Source organism: Vidua chalybeata, chromosome 2 (genome assembly GCF_026979565.1).
Source record: "Vidua chalybeata isolate OUT-0048 chromosome 2, bVidCha1 merged haplotype, whole genome shotgun sequence".
Classification (NCBI taxonomy): Eukaryota; Metazoa; Chordata; class Aves; order Passeriformes; family Viduidae; genus Vidua; species Vidua chalybeata.
Window position 1 is genome coordinate 31938107 of NC_071531.1, and position 21235 is coordinate 31959341.

The 21235-nt window shown below is 38.1% G+C and overlaps 1 protein-coding gene across 1 annotated transcript in view; it reads right to left on the reverse strand.

Annotated features, from left to right (window-relative positions):
• GABRB3 (gamma-aminobutyric acid type A receptor subunit beta3) overlaps positions 1-20475 on the reverse strand; it is a 36208-nt gene extending 15733 nt beyond the window's left edge. Inside the window, exons 1-4 of the mRNA XM_053934662.1 lie at positions 20255-20475; positions 14572-14654; positions 13385-13522; positions 5345-5497 (exon numbers count right to left, since the gene is read on the reverse strand). Of these exons, the coding sequence (XP_053790637.1) occupies positions 5345-5497; positions 13385-13522; positions 14572-14654; positions 20255-20460 (580 nt within the window). The 5' untranslated portion in view covers positions 20461-20475. The remainder of the gene's footprint in view (positions 1-5344; positions 5498-13384; positions 13523-14571; positions 14655-20254) is intronic.
• Between the last annotated feature and the right edge of the window lie 760 nt (positions 20476-21235).

Genomic DNA, 21235 nt, shown 5'->3' on the forward strand with positions numbered 1-21235 from the left:
CTATACAAAGAAAAAAGATCACATATCTTACAACTCCAAGCATTCAGTTTTATTTTCCTTCTTGACAAATATGCTTTGTCAGTGGGAAGAAGCTTAACAATTTGTAAAAGACGTCTTGCAGGTGACATCACTGCAAAAAAAAAAGCAAAATTAATACTTGATGCATTATTATTCTGTTACAATAATTTCCTTCCTATGAGTGGGGGAACAGCTAACAAAGGGGTCTGGCACCACTGCCATGAGTTAATGTAGCTTCATGGAAGCCAAGTGTAGCTGTATTGAAAATCTCCTCCATGGACACCAAACTGATGTATAACAAGAACAGTGCTCACACAGATGATGAAAGACTTCTCACACAGTTTTAAATTTCTAAGAGTTAGGCAGTTGGTTGATGTCAGTCCTGTAGGATCTCCCTGTAGACAGGTAGAGACAGGTACTTTTCTTGAGCAGTTCATCCCATCTAGTTTAGATATCTATTTCAGGAAAGTTCAACGTATAAGTGGAATTTGAGATGACTAATTTGGAGCAGTAAGGTAGTTACATAGAAATAAGTGAGGTGAGCAATGAGAGACAGAGAGGTATGTGAATTTTTGGAAGGAAGAAGAAGTGAGAGTAGCATTTCTATAGTAGCAAACTGGACACTAATAAAATATCTACAAAATATCTATAAAAAACTTTTGTCAAGGTATTTATCTAAGGATGGACATAGCACCTGAAAATATATTACAGAGCACTGTTATGAAAATCTGGAAAGAAAAGCAAATTTATTGTCAGTCTGCCTGAATTCACAATAAACTGCAGGATCTTTATCTCTGCTGGAAATTCTATGGGAATTGCAAATCACAGGTTGCTGAAAACACTGATTTGTGGAGTAAGTCTCATTTCAAGGCAAGTCATTCTATTAGTTCTCCTCCATTACTATTTTCTTTGATTCCATAATTATACCATCAGTTTACATGTAGTCACTAAAATACAGGCAGAACAAAAATAAAGGACAAAATAAAATTGCTGCCATGTAATAAAGCACAGCTTCTTTTACCTGAAGAGACAGAAATAAAGACAATATAACTCAAAATCAAGTTGTCAGTGTAAGGAGTGTCACTCCAGGGAACTGTAGTAATTCTCTATGAGATTGTGTAACAGCTATTTTGGATATTTAGTAGGTTAGCGTCATGCGGTTTTCAGTGTTTTTCCTCTACACTGTGAAACAAGTGTGCATTGATGCCAGATGTCTGGTGATCTGGAAGATTAGGCACACTGAATAGAAAGGTGGCTATCACTAACCAAAGGGAAATACATTCCCTGGAAGATTCTGAAATCCTGTGGCCAAATGTCCTTCTGAAGCTCAATAATTTATTTTAAAGCACAGCTGGAAGAGAAGAAGCTGACACTCTCCTAAAACAAAAAAATAAGATAATCTTGTGATTATAGTCCTTCCTACAAGGGAGGACTCCAGAGATTATTTTCCTCGCTCTAAGGACTGAATTTAGGAACTTCTGGGGCTAACTAGCAAAAAGTTGAGAGAGCAGAATTGATAGGTTTGAATATTTCTCTTGAGATCAGCCCTATATCACCGTCTGTCTGCAGTGTACATAGCACACAGTCTCTGGAATGAGCACCTTGGCTTCACTCTGGAGGCAACTATTTGGTTCAGTGCAGCAAGGGATCAGGCACAGGGGCAAAACATAGAAGTGAATGAATAGAATCAGGCTCTTGCAGAGAATATAGGCTTCTTGCAGGGGTTGGATAAAAGTTTGTGCCCCAAGAATTGCACAGGGAATGCTTCCTTGAAGAAATACTTAGGAAATCAGGTATACCTTCTCTGTACTGTGCTTTTCAGAGCCAATCATATATGTCCAAAGGCTATATTGCCTTTAAACTTTTATACCGGCTCACATTAGGATGCCATGTAAGTTCACAGACACTACATAACAGGGACCAGCTGTTGCCTCCCCTGGAGGCAGGAAAGCCCTGCAGAGAGACCTTGTCAAATTAGAGGACTGGGTGGGCAATCACCAACCATGTGAAATTCAAAGAGGGGAAGTGCCGGATCCTGCACCTGGCATGGGGCAAATCTCAATGAACAGACAGACTGGAGAACAAAAGGCTGGAGAGCAGTGCTGCAGAAAGTGCTGGGGAGCATCAGGCACAGCATGGCCAGCCGGGCAAGGGAGGGGATTGTCCCTCTCTGCTCTGCGGTAGCCTCACCTTGAATATTGTGTGCAGTTTTGGGCACTGCAATTTAGAAAAGATATTGAACTATTAGCAAGTGTCCAGTGGAGGGCAACAAGGATGGTGAAAGGTCGTGAGGGGAAGCCGTATGAGGAGCAAGTTAAGTCACTCAGTCTGTTCAGCCTGGAGACCTCATTGCTCATTCTGTGATACCAGCTTAAGACTAATAAGAGCAGGTACACAAAGGAACATAGGATTAGACCCGTGATACTGAACTTTATTATACAAATGCCACTAATCATGTGACATAATCACCAAGGCACTAATTGTTTTCTGAGAAGAAACTATTAGATGGATTTTTGTCCTCTCAAAAGGACTTTCTACCAATTGTAAATAGAACCTCTGGTCTCCTGAGCTTGCCTTGTACTCTGATTTTTGTTCTAATATGAACTTGTGCTACACAGAAATGGATGACATGAGACAGTCTTGCTCCTTAAACAAGGAAAAATCTCATGAACCTGTAACAGAAGGGCATGGAATGTCACTGGGTATGGTAACTTCTGTCTAACCATCTCTTCTCCGCAGTCCTGGCCAGTATGTATCTAGATGCTTCAACCATGGTTGTGTTTGAAGCGCTACCCTCACTTGGTCCACCTGGGTGGATCTCTGCTATCCAGGAGCTCATTTATGAACACATCCGAGATGTTTGGGCTCTATGCCCCACTTCCTATTAAGCTACTACTTAGCTTTGAGTTGCCAAACAAACACTGGCTGCTGAGTGGTAATGCCAGACTGTGTCATGCCCATACGTACCAGCTAACCCACAGTATATGCAGAATTACTGCGCAGTAACTGCAGTTAATCTACAGTATCTCCAGCTACCCAAATTCAGACGCTGGATAATATGTTGCACAAAGGTGACTACCCTGCCTGCTTCGGTATGTGGGACCTTGGGAGACATGGGATAAGGAATCAGGGAGTCACAGGGACATGGGCTGGAGTCTGAGTTTGCTGAAAAACATTACAGAAAAATGGAGGAACTAGGGAATATGCTTCTCTTTTAAGAAATAAGAGAATACAGCAGGAAGATAGCACAGACTTAGTGACAAGTTTTGGGTAATGGGGAAGTGACAAGGTATGTGTAATTGGGAAGCACAGGGTTGAAGACAGAATTTGGGACAAGATGAGAGGCAGAAGTATTTATAAGGACTTATAGATCGATTTAATCTTCCTTAGCTATAGCTATCCCTAAGTATGCTTCTGTAAAGGATGAAATATTTGCTGGGATATATTGTCATAAAATCTGTCCTGGTTCTGGCCAGGACAGGGTTAATTTTTGCAGTAGCCAGGAGTGGACATGGCTAGGACCCAAAGGCTATTCTATACCACCTCACTAACCACCAGTCTTTTTCTGGGAGGATGTTTCTCTTCAGGTTGGGGCAAGTGTGGCCGCCATTGAGTCGTGAGTTAGTTCCACAATAAGCATTTTTGCTTGGGAATCACTCATTCTTTTGTACAGTTTTGTTATTAGTATGTTGCTGTTCTTTTTCATGTCTTATTGCTATTTCCAGTAAATTGTTCTTACCTCAGCCTGGGATCTTTGCCTTTTGTGCCTCCAATTCTCTCCAGCCACTCACAGGGGGAAGGGGGATGGGGTAAAGAAGGCAGCGGTGTGGTTTTAGTAAGACCACTAAATTGGAGAATATAATTCCTAAACTATGACCGAATCACAGAATGGTTTGGCTTGGAAGGGACCTTAAACATCATCTAAGTTCACTGCCATGCGCGGGGACCTTCCACTAGATTGAGTTGCTTGAAAACACATCTAACTTGGCCTTCAACACTTCCAGGGATGGGGAATCCACAACTCCTATGGGCAACCTGCTCCAGTGCCTCATCACCATTACAATCAAGAGCCTCTTCTTAATCTAAAACTATCCTCTGTCATTTTGAAGCCATTCCTCCTTGTCCTGTCACTACATGTCCTTGTATGAAGTCCCTTACCAGCTCTCCTGTACCCCCCTTTGGGTACTGGGAAGTGCTGTAAGATTACTCTAGAGCCTTCTCTTCTTTAGACTGAACAAAACCAAATCTCTTGGCCTGCCTTGACAGGAGAGGGGCTCCAGCCCCTGATCACCTTCGTGGCCCCTCTCTGGACTCACTCCAACCATGACCTTCTTAAATTGGGCACCCCAAACTCAGATCCAGTATTCCAGCTGGGGTGTCATGAGAGCAGTTGAGGAGAAGAATCACCTCCCTCACCCTGCTGGCCATGCTGATTTTGGTGCAGCCCAGACACAGTTGGCTTTCTGGACTGCAAGTGCACATTGTTGGGTCATGTGGAGCTCCTTGGCAACCAACACCCCAAGTCCTTCTCCTCAGGGCTGTTTCTCAATCCATTCTCTGCCCAGCCTGTACTTGTGCTTGGGATTGTCTGACCCACATGCAGGATCTTGCACTTGGCCTTGTTGAACTTCATGGGGTTCATGCGAGTTCACCTCTCAAACTCGTCAAGGTTTTTCTGGATGGCATCCCTTCCCTCCAATGTGTCAACTGCACAATCTTCTAGTGGCCTTCCATTTAAAGGATACCTTGATCTGAAAAGTCCTTGGGCAGGAATCACATACCTGTGCCAAATCCAAGTTTTTCTGTCATGAGGTAAATGACACTTTAAGCTGTCATAAACATGCACTTAACACACCATGTACTCTGAGGGTTAGGTGGTATGGTATGGTCCATAGCTGATGTGCCCCTGTGTGCTGAACTAGCAATGGTTCTTGAAGTCTGTTCCTGCCAGTGTCAGTTAAAGCAGCCAGGAGCAGCCTCAGGAGGAGGCTTGGAGCCACATTTGTCCTCCCACACTGAGCTGGACTAAAGCCCACGCTCAAGTACGATTGTGGAGCTGGTGTCCTAGATGGACTTACTGACAACAGCATTAACTTTGATGAGAACAAGTCTGGGACCTGTATGAGCAGCTCATACATGTATGAGTAGTAACTACACTCTTGCATGAAGGGGAAAACATCACTTTTGAGGCAATACTGGATGACATGATTTTGATGCAAATTATTTTGGAATTTCAAAACACTGACATCATGTTGTAGTTTTTAACAACCTCTGAAGGCTACATTAAATCTGACATTTTAATGTCCCACTCATTTTTACCACATACCAAGGGCAACTCTTGCTGCTGATGCATCATAATTGATCCAGAATGACACCCATGATAAAATGGTAATCAGTATGGAGGGCATATAGGTTTGAAGAATAAAGTAGCCAATATTTCTCTTCAACCTGAAGCTCAGTGAAAGTCTTGGATAGGCACCTGAGAAAAGAGAGAGGGAAACAGTATTATCTATACTGAAGGAAAGACGCTTGTAGATAGCTGCCTTCAGTTTTACACATTTTATGGGGTAGTATGACATCTGCAGAACAGTAGGGATGACACCTTCACTGTATTACTCATTTGTATTAAAAGAAACCTTGCAGTGAATACAGTGATAGCCAAGTAATTTGCTTTGGGGAAGAAAAAGAGAGACAGTAAATTACTTTAGACTATTGAACAGATAGGTGAGCACTGGTTAGTTTTTAAAAACAATTGCTTAGGTCTCCAAGTAAAATGCTTCTCCAAACACACATTTTTCTGTATAGAATTTATATTGAGAGAATAAGTAATGTGCATAGTTTTTCATGAACAATGAGGAGTTGTTCAAGAGATCAGATTTCTTAATTACATCTGAACTATGAGAAACATGCAACCTGTGATGTCAAACATAAATTGTAATGAAAAGCCTCCAGACTAGATCCTTTAACATCAATTACAACCAGCCTGAATTTTTCTTCCAAACACATTTTAAACAAAACAAAACAAAACAAAACAAAAAAACCAAAAAAAAAACAAAAAAAAAGTGTGTATATATGTAGTTCACGAACAGTGAAACAGAAAAAATTAACAATGAAAAGAATTAATAAACTAAATACCAACTTCATTTCAAATTGGTGTATATCTTACTAAATTGGTGTTAATCTTACTGAATACATTTTAGACATTTATATATATATTATATATATATACTCAGACTAATATATTTAGAAATCTCAAATTGTTAAAAATAATTGTGACTTTTTTCACTGAATGCAAAGATGATTAAATCTGAGTACAGCTGTATAAGAAAAAGGTAGTCATTCACACATTAACTCCACGACTTCAGTGTTTGCACTACCAGTCTTAGATATAGTTCTAACAGCTCATCCAAAAGATCTAGTTAGTCAACATCCTAAAAAAATATTGAGCACATACCAAGAACCCAACCATGTATTGGAACACTTCCCACCTATTCTAGTGCAAATATGTAAAAACTATGAAAGAGTACATCTAGAGAAAAAATAAAAATTGAAAACCTTCCCTTTAAATTATATTCATGTGTTTGCATATGAGCTTAAGAAACTACATTTGCCCATGTAGACATGAATGATGGATTTCCTAAGAAAGAAAGGGAAAGAAGGAATAGAAAACTGCAGATTTCTCTCCGTCACATTCCTGATAATTTGTTACACTTTGAGTCAGATGACAGAAAAATGCCACACCATTTCCAGCCAGCAGGAGCATCAAGGTAATATCAAACTTGTGCAAATATCCTTAGCTGTTGTATCAAACAATCTCAGAACAACTATCACCAGGAAAAGAAATACCTGGTACATGTATCTGGTTGCTGTGATTACTTCAATCAGTAGCATTTATTACAGAATGAAACACCTTTTAGTTTCACCAAGAGAAGTATATTGGTGGAATCAGAAGGATGTATTTCATCCTGATTAGACCAAGGTTTTCTGCTGTCTGGAGCAGTTGACACAATTTTCAGCAAGCAAACATCTAGTCTGCAGCTTGCTTAACATCTTCATTTTCCAAAAAACAATGTTTCATTTCAAAAGACAAGTTTTCTCATTGAAACCAGCCTTGCTTTTTCTTTTGCAAAGCTGAACATTTTCATTTGGATTCTTATGAAAATGCTTTTGTGGCCTTGTGTCTGCAGACTATATAAATAAAACAGGAGACCGTAATGAAATATATAAACTCTGCTATCATGAAATACATTAAAAATACAGCAGACCTGATCACCTTTCTGCAATAAGAGTAGAGCATCAGACAGAAATCTTTAAAAAGCTCTGTTGAGAAAAATTACTTAATATAATACACTACCCACTCAAAGGATTTTCTATAAATGTGTATAAAACTTTTCGAAAGTCCTGTCCAGGTCTGGATATCTGTGGAATATTATTGATAGAGATGACAACTAAAATACTGATTCTTTATTTAAATAGTATGAAGGATTAATTCAAGAAAATTCAGTAGAACTGAATCACTGAATCAAAGTCAATTCTTGGTTTGCTCCAGAGCCAAGGACCCTGAATGCACAAGGGAAATTCAGAGAAAGAAGAGAGAACTTCACTTTTGATAAAACACAGAAAATGGTGTGGGTGAAAGAGGTGTGTTTCAAGAGGGGAGAGAAAAATGTGTCACATATGTTAGTAATGTTCAGTAACAAAATCCCAAACTGAGAAACCATATAACAGAATGAGCTTTAGACATTTATCTTGAATGCTTCACCTGTGACCATCACCCATTACATCAGCACCATTTCTGTCTAATTAGGTAAGGTAATTACTGAAACGAGTGAGATCTGGCCTTAAAGGTGGACTCCCAAGAGAGCTGACCTCAAGGCTAGAGACACCAACCTAAATATGCTTCAAGCACCAGGCTCTTTGTCCTGAAGTTGGAACCTCAAGAACCATGTCTAGGGCCAGGGCTGTCAGTGCCTTCTGTCTTCCTGCTCTAGAGTTGGAGTTGACTGTAACAGATTCAGTTGCTAATCCGACAGCGCCTTGATCCTTTTGAGTTGCCTTGTGACATCTCTCAGACACCAGCACACAGCTGATGGACATGATATACCCCCTACATCTTTTTGATCAGCACATGGATACCATGAAGACTGCCTTGTGCCCTCTCAAATAGCTGTTGATTAAGCAGCTAATTTGAACTGCTTACACATGAGCTTGGTGTCGAAGCTCCAGCTCATCCAGTCAATCTAGCAAATGAAACCTAGACAATTAGTCACCACTTTGTAAAATGGACTCCTATAGGTGTACTGAATTTGTCTCCAGACTCCACCAGCTGCATGAACTAGATTCTGATCAACTCAAGACACCTAGTTCAAATGTAGACACTGAAATTATATTCATCATAAATCAGAACAAGATTAATCCAGACCCTGCAAGTCTCAGGGTAGATTTTGATGGTGTGAGGCTCCTGGGCAATATAAACAAAAGTCTTGCTGGCATTACAGCTGCTTACTGCGGTTGACACGTATAGTAGAGTATAGACTTTGTTAAGGTCAGGTTGAAATTGAAACATGAACTGGTAGCCTCATTTTTTATCATACTACATAGCCAGAGTTCTCTTTTAGGTACCTCTCCCTGAGACTGTGAGAGTTTATATTACTTTCAACCGAATTGCTTTTATGTCTTCAAAAATTATCTATTGACCCTGCATCCAGCCTGCCATCTCTGCTGCAGTATCTCACCTCCAGCAAACAGGCCACAGGAATCTGTGGAAAAAAAACAATTAAAAGAAGTACCCCTCTTTATTTCCTTTAGTTAATTCCCCCTCTTTGTCTGAATGGCTAAAGCTCTGTGAAAAGGATGGGTCCTAACTTTCATGGAGCAAGGACTGTAAGTCCAGATCTTTATTTATCTAGAAAAATTCATTCTGTGCATTACTTATTTAATATAAGTTGACTTCTGGGTAAGCTCAACAATTACAATGTTACTTGTCTGATTATGATTGCATAATGATTTGTCAATTGAGGCTCAGTTCATTTAGAGATTAATTGCCAGGAAATTCTAGTTGTTAACTTTCTTTAAAAATTTTCTGTTTTTTTTTCCTTTTAACCTTGTTTTGCCTTGTTATCCTTCCTCGCATCTCATCTAACATGTTGATATATATGTGCTAATTTAAATACTACATGAATAACAGAATTTTGCCAGAAGTATTTCAATCTAACAGAATGAAAGTATGAAAATAAATACTTAATCAATACTTGAACCCCAAATGTTCCTTTTTCACATTTTTGGGCACTTGATAAAAAGAGATTACTTGTTTCTGTTCCAATTTCATTAAAAGCTAGCAAGCTGAAATATCTGGCTTCAAGGCTAAATTAGTCTCTTGCTGTTTTATCCAAGTATGAAACAAGATAACAGAGGTGGTCAGTTACAGAATTCTTATTTTAATATGTTCTTCTGGGAAGGTTCTTTGGCTAATTGGAAATATACTTTACATACTGATCTTTCAGAATACAGCAAATATTTCATTTTCAAATCTTTTAAGACTACCCTGCTCGTACCAACAGGTTGCTAATATGGTTTTAACTGCTAGGTGACTTGAAGCCTTTAGATGGTGCTTTACATATCCCCATTCCTGTTCACTATCCAAGCATTTTGGGATAACAAACATTTAGGAGGCAGATTCAGGTAACAGATTTAGCACTACATTTCAGGTGTTTGAATGCATGTATTTGCTCATGCATGGAGCATGAGCTGTTAGTGGAAACCATGGAGATCTAGACTGATCTAGCCAGCTGATTCTAAGGGTGTGATTTAACTGTCTGTACTGTGGTGGCTAAAGCCATTTGAGATGTGATAGGCTAAGGAGGAGCAGAACAGAACACTACTTAAGTAATCAATACTGAAGCAGTAGATGGTGAACATAGGACGCAAGGCTCTAAGATGCCAGAACAGCAGCCTAACTGCTAAGCAAGATCTTCTACAGCAGCTCAAGAAGCAGCAGATTGTTATGTTTAGGCAACTGAATAGTGTCTTAAAATATTCATTTGAGAAAACAGAGGTATTCAAGAGCTGAATAGCTCTTTAGGCTTCACCGACAGCACTGACTGGATAGCATTTGACTGTGGGCTTAATTCAGTTACTGGCACATGGGCATCCAGTGCCATTTAAACATCTTATGGTATCCTGTATGGCCTTCAGTTGGTGTGAGAAGGATAGTCAAACCAGGTATTTCTTCTTCCTAGCAATTTAAAGATCATGAAAAAAGGGATCAGGGTACATGGCTTTGCAGATACCTTCTAGACACCTGAAGGTTTTATTTAATTCCCAATCAAGTGCTCTCTTTTTTTAAACTACATGACCATACTTGTTTCTCCACTAATCTCAGGTATGCTGTTTTCTATATTTTCACTAATATTTGCTTATTTTCCATAAACCCTCTTTTATTGCTCCATTACTGCCTCCAAGAGTGCTACCCTTGACCAAAAATACAAAGCTTCAGCATTATCAATGTACACCAGACTTCTTTTTATTATGAGATTCGTGGTTTTGTTTGTTTCTTTTTCTCCCAAAAACATCTTATTGGTTCATATTCAGTCTGAGATCAACACCAACCCCTATATTTCTATACACAGAACCCTAGCATAACCTAGCATTCTCTATCCTTAATTTGGAAAGGAATAATTAGTTGCAAAGGTGCTGTATTTTGAACTTGTCCATACTGAATTTTATACTTTTTCATACACATGTTGCTAATTTGGCAAGATAAATTTTAATTTCTATTCCATTGAAGGAACTTTTAACTCCTATTCCATAGAACAGGCATGCAGTTCCTCCAGCATTCTTGCAGCTCCACCCAGATTTCTGTCATAATTGATGGGGGTTTTCCCATGCTTATCATTGCTTCTCAGAAGTAACTATGGGAACAGATTTTCCTTTGCCTAAGCTACACAAGGTTATACAGTACAGTTTCTCTTGAGGGACAGGAGAAATAACTAATCCAAAAGCTGTTTATGGCATGACTCTGAAGTCTTCTTTTAGTTTCATTCAATCAAAGCCCACTAGGACTGAAATCTCTGAAATGTTCCCTGAGATATTACACTCAAAGAACTAATATCTCCCCCTGAGACTTAAATAACCTCAAAGCCAAAAACATGCCTAACTTATTTTCCAAAAAAATGTAGAAACTGGCCCCAATTACTAGGACTGTAAAAAACTCTTGAGAAGAAACTTGAAAAGTGTCTGCTGACTTTATGTATCTGATCTGCTGGCATGCTTTAGATTTAGATTTAAATGTGGTTTTGAGAAACAAATGTGATGTTTCCCTGCATGGAAATACTTGTCATAAAATGTCATAATTAATCAAGCATTTTTATAGTGTCCTGTATCAAAGCAATAGTAAATTCAGTATCGTGTCTTCATCAGTGAAAAAAATGGCACAAGAAACATGCTGTTCTCTGTGAGTCCCTAATGCCAAGCTGTCTTAAACCCTGAAGCATGAGACTTTTTTATTCCTTTCACTAGTATTTTGAAGAAAGAACCATTAATATTCTGAACATTTGGTCAGTCACAGAAATATGCGCTCCTAGGTTTTAGTCTCTCTTGTATCTGTCACATATCTCTTTGGATTTCTTGTTTTCCTGATTTTTACAAATCTCTCATCTCTACATTACTAAGTCATGCATTTAGTGAAATATTTCATACTGAACTAAAAGGTGGCCTTGGACTGTCATAAAAGTCACTCCACAAATAAATTCTCTGTATTCTCATTGTTGTCTAAAAGAGCCTTCCTACAAAAGCATATCCAGTCCTGTGGAGGGGCAGGTAAGCCCTGGCTGCCAAAGGTGACACTAGCTGCAGGACAGAAGGATATGGGATTAGAGCAACTGATTCTCTCTTTAAAAAATCTTCCATTCACAATGGTAACTGAGAACAGCAGCAGCTGGCAAACCCCCTCATACTAATTTCAGTCCCAGCAATATTTACATTTTGTTCTGAAATACAGCTCGTGTTTCTGTGTACTTTGAAACAGATGCTGTGTCCAAAGAGTGGGTGAAGTGATGCTTACAAACATGATTGAGCTGTGCTTCATTTGTTCTGGTGTGCTGAGACAGATGGAACAGCACACTCCTGTGGTCTGAACAGCACTGAAAATCTGAAGGCCCAATAATGAACCAAATAACGGCCCCACATGTGCTGATGGCTTTCTGTGTTGCTTTGCCTTTGTCACACATATTCCTATTTTGGTGTCTAATGCCAAATATGTAAATCAACCTTACACCTTGTAATCTAAAGACATCCAATGCTGTGAGTTACTACTAACTTTTATTCCATCTTCAAGGAAACAAGCAGGGATTTAATTTTAGCACTTTAACAATGACTACAAATGCACTGGATGGCTATGTATAAAGTCCTGTATATCTATCAGTGGAAATCAAGAGACAAAAGACATTACGTTCACTATATAACAACAAAAAAAACATGCACTGATAAGTTGCAGGGAGGTGTTTATAAAATTGGTGGCTTTGTGACCTAGCATGCCAAAACACATTTATGTATGATCAGTTACCCTGCAGGTTACATTTAAACTCATGATTCAGAGGTGAATGACTTAATACTTATTTAGACCATAGATATTTAGGTGTCTAGTTAAGTGTCACATACATACACAAAAAAGAAAAATAAACAAGGAGGCAAAGAATCACAAAATGGTTTGGGTTGGAATGGATCTTACAGACCACATCATTACAACCCCACTGCTGTAGGCAGGGACACCTTTGACTAGACCAGGCTCCTCAAAGCCCCATCCAACCTGGCCTTCAATACTTCCAGGGATAGAGCATCTACAACTTCTCTGGGCAGCCTCCTGCCTCACCACTGTTACAGTAAAGAATTTCTTCCTGTATCTAAGCTAAATATACCCTCTTTCAGTATGAAGCCATTTGCCCTAGCGCTATCACTACATGTTTTTTGTAAAAAGTCCCTCCCTACCTCTCTTGTTGGCCCCATTAAATGCAGGAAGGCTGCTAGAAGGTTCTCTTCTCCAGGCTCAACCTCAACTCTCTCAGCCTGTTTTCATCGGAGAAGTGCTCCAGCCCCCTGATCATCTTTGTGGCCCTCCTCTGGACTTGTTCCAACAGGTCCACGTCTTTCTTGTGTTGGATGCCCCAGAGCCGAATGCAGTACTGAATGCAAGTCTGGAATTTTCATGGGCTCCTACCTCCAGGTTTTGTCAGGTAATTTCTTTATCCAAACATGCAACACAGGCTACATATTGTGACTGGTAATAATAGTTAATTATTAATTATTAATAAAACAGTAATTTTCATGCACAAGAGAATTAAACACTAAATGTGCAAATGGCAATACTTGCCTGTGGCAAAGACAACATTCTTTGACACCAGTCTGTATTCCACGATAGAGAACTGAGGAAGTTCAATCCTCTCCACGCCAGTGACGGCGTTATCTCCACCTCTCCAGTAGAACTCTATGTCATCAGTTGTGTAGCCATCTGCAGGCAAAGCAAGAGAGTCAGAAATAACAGCAGACTCAAACGTAGCTCCAAACATGCAGCTTGTCATTTGTGACAACAAAAAGAATTGGTACAGCTGGAGAGCTGTATGGTATTTTGCCTGTGGGAAGGTCTCCCACATTGCTACATCATTACAGTCTGCCTGGGAATTTTAGGCAAAATACTCAGCTTTCTTTTTATTTTACATTTTTTTTATCATTCATGTATTATTCACTAATGGTCACAGTGAGAAGAAAACACTATCCAAGATTTAGGATATCAAATGCATTTAGCATTGAAACCGAATGTATATTTACACTGATAATCACCAGAAGAAGGTTGATTATTCAATGAACACAGAGAAACATAATTGGGGCAGACCTTTTCCATTCACAGTAAACTGTGTGTTGCATCATTTCCACTAGCTTCCACTAGTAGAGGACAACAGCTGAATATAGAATATATACTAGTATTTTCTGTATATGGCCCACATTTTCCAGCCAGTAGCAGAAATGGCCCAGATAATTCTGAAGAGTAAATATACACCTGAATATTGCAATCCTAGGACATGACTAGGTGAAAAAGAGAATACTGTTCTTTTTGTAACACAATTTCAAATCATAAATGAGGTCAGTCTGAGGTCCTGCACCAAGATGATCCATACATAATAAAGCATATTGAAAGTGTAACACAGTGTTTGCTCTCTTGAAAATAAATCTGATAAAAATACAAATATTTGTTTGTCATGTTGAAGATTAGCATCCTGTCACTACCTCTGCCAAGTTAGGCAGGAATACTAAATGACTTCATTCTGTCCTAACCATATTTTTCTAGGATGTATTCCTCTATCTAGAAATGGATGACTCCTTATATCTTTTAATAATTCAAATAAACAGACAAAAAAAAACCCTAAATTGTGATAATTACATGATTCAAATAGCGTTTATAGACACATATGTAAATATTACACAGTTCTATAAAAAAAAAAAAAAAAAAAAACAACAACAAAAACCAAACTAGAGTTCACATGCATTTTCTTAGGTACATACAGCTTTCTATTTCCAGAGTACAATTTTGTTCATCTAATGGGTATCTTCTCAAGTCCATCATACATGCTGCAGTGGTTGTGATTCTGAAATACAAGCATCAAACAGTTTTACCATACAGCCAGTAATCCAGGTTTTGGGTGATGGGGTTGTTTATCTTCCAAAGTGAAGACCTTCTGAAGAATAGCTTACAATAACTGAGAATCTGGTCCATATTTTTACATTGAACAGCAGCCTAATGGAGCAGCAATTACACTGACTTTCAGTGGAACAACTCACTGTGAATTACCCTTATGCAACCAGCCCCTTTGGGGTTCAATGGACCTATCCTCATATGCAAATATTACATGAACATTTGCTGAGATTAAAAGATACGACTTTATAACAGAAACCATGAAGTGAAAATAGTCTGCTATAAAATGTCAAAAGTATTACAGCTGCATGAATAACTGATTTCTTGGTTTTGTGGCAGGTCTTGAAAAAAAACCCTGAAATGTTGGAAAAAAAGTTTTAAGTTCAGAAAAATTCTTTGTTTTAAATCTTACTTCCCTGGTTTTCAAATTGAAAGAGGATTTTGTTGTGAAGCTCCATGTTGAAGTTTTAAGTTTTCTCCTCAAATAACAATACACTTTTGCTTTTCTGTCTATTTAACCATTTAGCACTCTAAGGATGGTTTTGCAAAATATTTCACTATTGATGAATCAGCATTATTCATCAACCTCTTGTATATCAAGAGAGTCAACAATAAACATGTGCAACCAGAACAAGTATCTTAACAGCTTCACACAGGACTGTCGCTTCATTTTGTAATTAATGGATTTATGTATTTGTACTAACTTTAGACAGATATAATCATATGCTCATAATTAATCTGCAGCATATTTTGATGTTTTTCTGAATCACAGCCTTCACCAAGGGTATATACATTATTATGCATCATTGTTTTTATAATGGCATCATATAAATTATCTTCTGAATCTGACTAGCTCCATTCATTACTGATCCTTTTTTGATATAAACAAGACATGGACCTTGCACAGTTTGTTCCTAAACAAATAATATTCTAGTGATAATTTATGCTAATAAATACAAGATGGGAAAATTCCTTAAATGTACCACTAAAAGCTGGAACCCTCAATGTTAATGTTTTTTTCATGTGTCTTCTCTGAAGTTCTTTCTTCTGCCCATTAACCTTCTAAAATTACAGTCTTCTAAATTGGTAAATTAATATTCCAGGGCAATGTTTCAAGAGAAAAAAGTAGTTAGGTGCCTTTCTTCACATCTTTCACAGTAAAAAAAAAACCAAAAAAACTATATTGTTATTATGAATGTTCTATCCAATCTCAAAGAAAAGGAAGGAAAGAATGCTTATCCTTAGTATATAGGATCTGTCTGTCCTCTGAATACTCTTATGCTAGTCCCACAGTACAGGATGTCAGGTACTAAGTACTGTATCACAAGAGGATACTTAGGTCAGCCTTCCTCCAAGCTGCTTCTGGGAATTGCTGTGGTTCCTCTGTTAACACAAATTCCAGTGGGCTGGAACAATGTACAAACAGCAATTCCTCAGTTGCTCTGCAGTTTAGGGAAATGTCTTCTCTGCAACCAACATTTGCAAATGCCCTTCTGGAACCTCAGGCAGGATGGTAAGACACAAAGCTATTAACTATGGAGATGATTAATCATCTGGGTTGTTTAGTCTGGAGAAGAGAAGGTTCCAGGGGGATCTTATAGCGGCTTTCCAGTACCAAAAGATAGGTTACAAGAGAGCTGAAGCAGGACTTTTTAGAAGGATGTGTAGTGGTAGGACAAGGAGGAATGGCTTTAAACTGAAAGATGGTAGATTTAGATCAGATTTTAGGATGAAATTTTGACTTTGAGGGTAGTGAGGCACTGGAACAAGTTGCCCAGAGAAGTTCTGGATCCTCCATCCCTTTAAGTGTTGAAGCCTGCACAGGACTTTGAGCAACCTGATCTAATCAAAGGTGTCCCTGCCGATGGAAGGATGATTTTAAGGTCCTTCCCAATGCAAAGCTTTCTGTGATTCTTTATATGTCTCCTCAATACAGTTACTAAGAGCAGCTCTAGCTAAGCATATAAAACTAGGATTAGCATACAGTCTTAGAGGAGCAAACTTATTCTTAAATCTGTGATTATTGATATGCAAGCAATGATGCCCTTAACAAAGCCATACTGATTGTGCAATGAAAGGATCTTGCTCCTGAGTCAAATAATAACTGTGTTCAAAGTAAAACAAGTAGGCATGCTTGGAAATTGTTGATATGAAGGTTCTCTCCCATGCTTTAGAAGATTTGCCTACACTAACCTAGGTCTCATGCAGGATCCTGCAGCAGAATCCACATGAGCTAAGTTGATACAAAAGGGAATGTGCTAGCAGGCTCTTTACTGTATTATGTTGTATAACTAGCTATAAATGCCAGCCTTACAGAACACAAATTATTAATTTTACAATATTGTAAAAAATTATACAGCTGGCAAATGTATATTCAACTTAATAACTGTGTTATGACTTTTAAGGAATGTATTTTTATTTTGGTCTGTTCACATACTCTAGTGGGTTTGCATCACAAGTTCCAGTACCAGAAACTGCACATTCTTGCTCAAGAAACTTTTTTACACTACAGAAAAAATGAACTAGAAAATAAGATACAGCCAAAAATAGACAGAAACAAATTTACCTCATTTTTTCAAAGTAAGTTTAGTACTCAGAGGTCCCTCCTGAATGAACATTCAAGCAACCAAATTTAACTTGCACAAATGCACACCAAAGCAAATATGAATGGCTCAGGCTTGTGTATGCTCCCAGGAACAACAGGTTTACTTTTCATGGGATGGGATGGTGCCTGACACAAGACAACAAAGTTTCAAGAACTCATCATCATGGCAGTGACAGAGGAATGATTATGAGCCAGACAAAGATGAAGCGGGACACAGACACAGACACAGAATTTGGGTCAAAGCAACACACAAACAAAATGTTTTTAATTTTTTATAATTTCCTACTATGGTCTTCTTTCCTCTGGATATAGATTATCTTATCTTTCTCTGGTACTATATTCCTTTGATTAAAGGGCCCATTGCCTTTGATTATACTGCCATATTGTATAAGAACCCCATCTGTGATGGGCTGTGAGGCGCTGCATACATAACTGAGAGAAGGATATTTTATGTCCCCAAAACCTTCACAGTATGAAGCAGTCTAGATACTGCTATATAGATACTTCATATGTTACTAGGTCACAGTCCTGACTGTTTACTTTCTTGATACAGAAATACATTAATCCAAAAAGAAGTGTGGTTGCCTTGTCTGACTGATCACAATTAACTTTTTCACCCTGCAAACATTCATCACGTTTCAAATATGGGTAATAATTATGTGAGTCCATTCAGATAAAATACATATATTCCTCCACTCCAGTTACTTTTAACATTTAAAACTGTACTGCCTAAAAACAAGAGGTTTATGCATGAGAAACACAAGCAGTCAGACTCTATTTTTGATCCCCAGACTATAAAATAGTTATTTCTTCCATAGTCTCTTATGAAAAAAAAAAATGCTGTTATATCATAATTTTCCTTGTAGATTGCTCTGAAGAAGGTAGAACAAATTCAGTGTGTCGGCCAAAGAAAAAAATTCCCCAGAAATGGTCTGAACTTCAAAAAGCTACTGTTCCATTCCCTCACTATCACAGACTTCTGCTGCAGTAGCAAAATGCTTTCTCTAAAGCAGAGAGGAACCTTGGATGACTGAAGGTCAAGTCCTTCAAAACTGTGATAAATCCTACATTGTTCAGAAGAGAACACACATCCAGTGTGGCCTTGGGATCACTCTCAGTCGTATATGTGTTGAGAAACTGCTTTGTTCTGTGGATGTTTTGTAATTGGTTGAAACCCTCCAAAATTTCACCTATTATTTTGAGTGACCCTGTGCTTTGTAGCACATAAAACTCCCAAGTTCTGGCCTCAACCCACATTGCCCTGGACTGCAGCTTGAGCCCAATGCCATTGGGATGCTCTGAAGCCATGAAAGAAGAAGTAGGGTAGTGATGGAACTTTACATCAGCAGAGATAAGACTCAGATATTTTCTTCCTTTTGATCACAATGTTCTATATTTTGCCACAACTTAATTTAAGACAGTCATTCTTCACTATGTAACTTAGCTGCTGCATATCATGGATATCTCACCCTGGATATTACATGCTTTCAGAGAAAAGGAATGGGAAGAAGTGTACTTCATATGAGCCACTGGTGCAAATCCTGCTGAGCAAATCCTATTATGTGAAATGCATCTGCTGTGGACACTTGTATTTTGCAGAAGAGGAAGCCAACTTATCCAAATACACTACTCTGTAACAGATACTCCTCACCTGAATAGGTACAAATGTTTTTAGGCAGTGACAGAAAGACTTCCACATATTACTAGGATCACAAGAATTCTAATCTCCTTTACTTTTTTATTATATTGCTTGTGAGGATATTTCTTGACATGAAGAAGACAAATATATCTCAGATACTTTTTTCTTACATGTAACCACTTGAGAAAAGTATCCTAAACTTGTAGTGTTCCATACTAGGTCAATACCTTGCAAAACAAAAGCCTCCTTTTGCCAAAACAGGTTAATTACAGAGAAAACATTCTAAACTTTGAAGTTTCATATTAGGCTGAGTCTATCTCTATTCTATGTCTAGAAAGATTCATTCAATTCTCCATAATGTAATATGAGTTAAAAAGGTGAGGGCCAAGACCCAAGTCAAGTAAAAAGATCTGCTGTTGATAAAAAAGAGAAGCAGGTAAAATATTGATACTGGGTATGTAACACATCTGCACCACTTTTCTGATCTATTTCTATATTAGGGACTTCTTATCCTTCACTACCTATGTGCACCTATCTTGAGTATTATATCCGCTTAAATATACAAGAAACTTCCAACTATGGAAATGGAGCTTTCACTGGCAAAGACTTGTTTTGCTGGTTTAAACCATTGGAGCAAATGAAGTAACCTGTTCAAAGAAAGCAATATTTTGATACTACTGGGTTTTCCATAAGGATTTTTGCTAGCGTAGTTAAGTTTATTAAGGGAAGGATACTTCAGCATTTCTAACCATAAATGTTATGGCAGAAAAGAAAGAAAACACAAGTCAAACCTAAAATACATAGAAAGTAAGAGAATGTAAGGTCACTTTGTACCTCTGGTTTGAAATGTAACAATTACATTTGCTGATTCCTGCTTGAAGAAATCACTGAAAGCACTGGGTCATGATCTTAGCTGTGGCCGACTCTCCCCAGCCAGGGCTACTTCTGGCTTTTGTTATATAGACTATGAACACATCAAGAGACAATATAAGCACCCATATTCAATCTTACTGCCTGTATTTTGGACAGGATTTTCAGGTTTACAATTAATATGTGCTTTTCTGATTCCTATAGCCAGTGGGCTTTCCAGATAGGGTGACTGTACAGAAACAGATAAAACCTGACTGAAGGCGCTTCTGGCAAAATTAAGAAACATCGAGTGTGTCATTTGTTTTCTACTGGCATCTCTTAGAGTTACAGGGAAGGTTACATAATAAACTAACCAATGTTTGTAATAACCTTGTACCAGGAAGCAAACATCAACAACACATAACAGCAGTAATGAAATCTTCATCATGGAAGCACAGACCTGAGGCCGTAAAGCACCGTTCCGTCCGGGTGAAGGCGAATCATTCGATTCTTCACAGTAACACCGTGCACAAATGATTTCTTGTCGTTTAAGAAGTAAGTGTCAGGCACCCAAAGCTGATCTGCCACTCGGTTATCAAGTGTGAGGTTGAGAGGTATGCCAGCATAAGCCAGCCTCTTATCTCTCCAGTACTGTTGAAAATACATAGTCAAAGTGTAATCCTGGTGAGGAAAAAAAAAGAAAAGTACAACAGTCAACCGTACTTTGTGTAACTAGGAGAATAATATCCCTGTTGATGGCTTATTCTGCTGTTGATTAAATTTAAATTTAATATTTTAAAATGTTTTTTAAAAATTAAGAATTTGTATCACTTAAGAAATAGTTCATATCATTCAAGTATCGCTGTAGACTAAGGGGGCATTTCAACTCCTATGAAATTCAGCAGGTATCAGTATCATTTGTCCTGCTTCTGCTTTTCTTTCATGTAGTTCCACTGACAACTGCCCAAAATTATCATATTTGTGGGATGATAAATGACATAATGGGTAAATTCTGCCATCTTCCTAATTTTTAAAAATGACAGATAAATGGAAAAACATTTAAAGTATTTTAAAGCAGTATGCAAACTTCTGTCTGAAAAATAAGCTGAAGGTATGTTGATTATACATGTACATTTGTGTGAGACTGCACAAATATTTTCTCATCAACAGACTACACTGATACTTTGAATAACAGTAAATTGTATTAAAGTCCCACTAATGTCAATGTTTGATTTTCATAATTTTGTCAGTTTTAAGGTTTATGGTGTCTACTGCAAGCTGTGATCACTAATGTAAATGCCTAAACATGGATACAGAAGCGTAAAACATCCATTTAAAAATTCTTTATTTCAGAATTTGCTAACCTGACTTCTTCATATCATAATAATGCTATATTGAAATGCTTTGAAAGGCTTAGATGGTAGGCCTCATTCATTAGCTT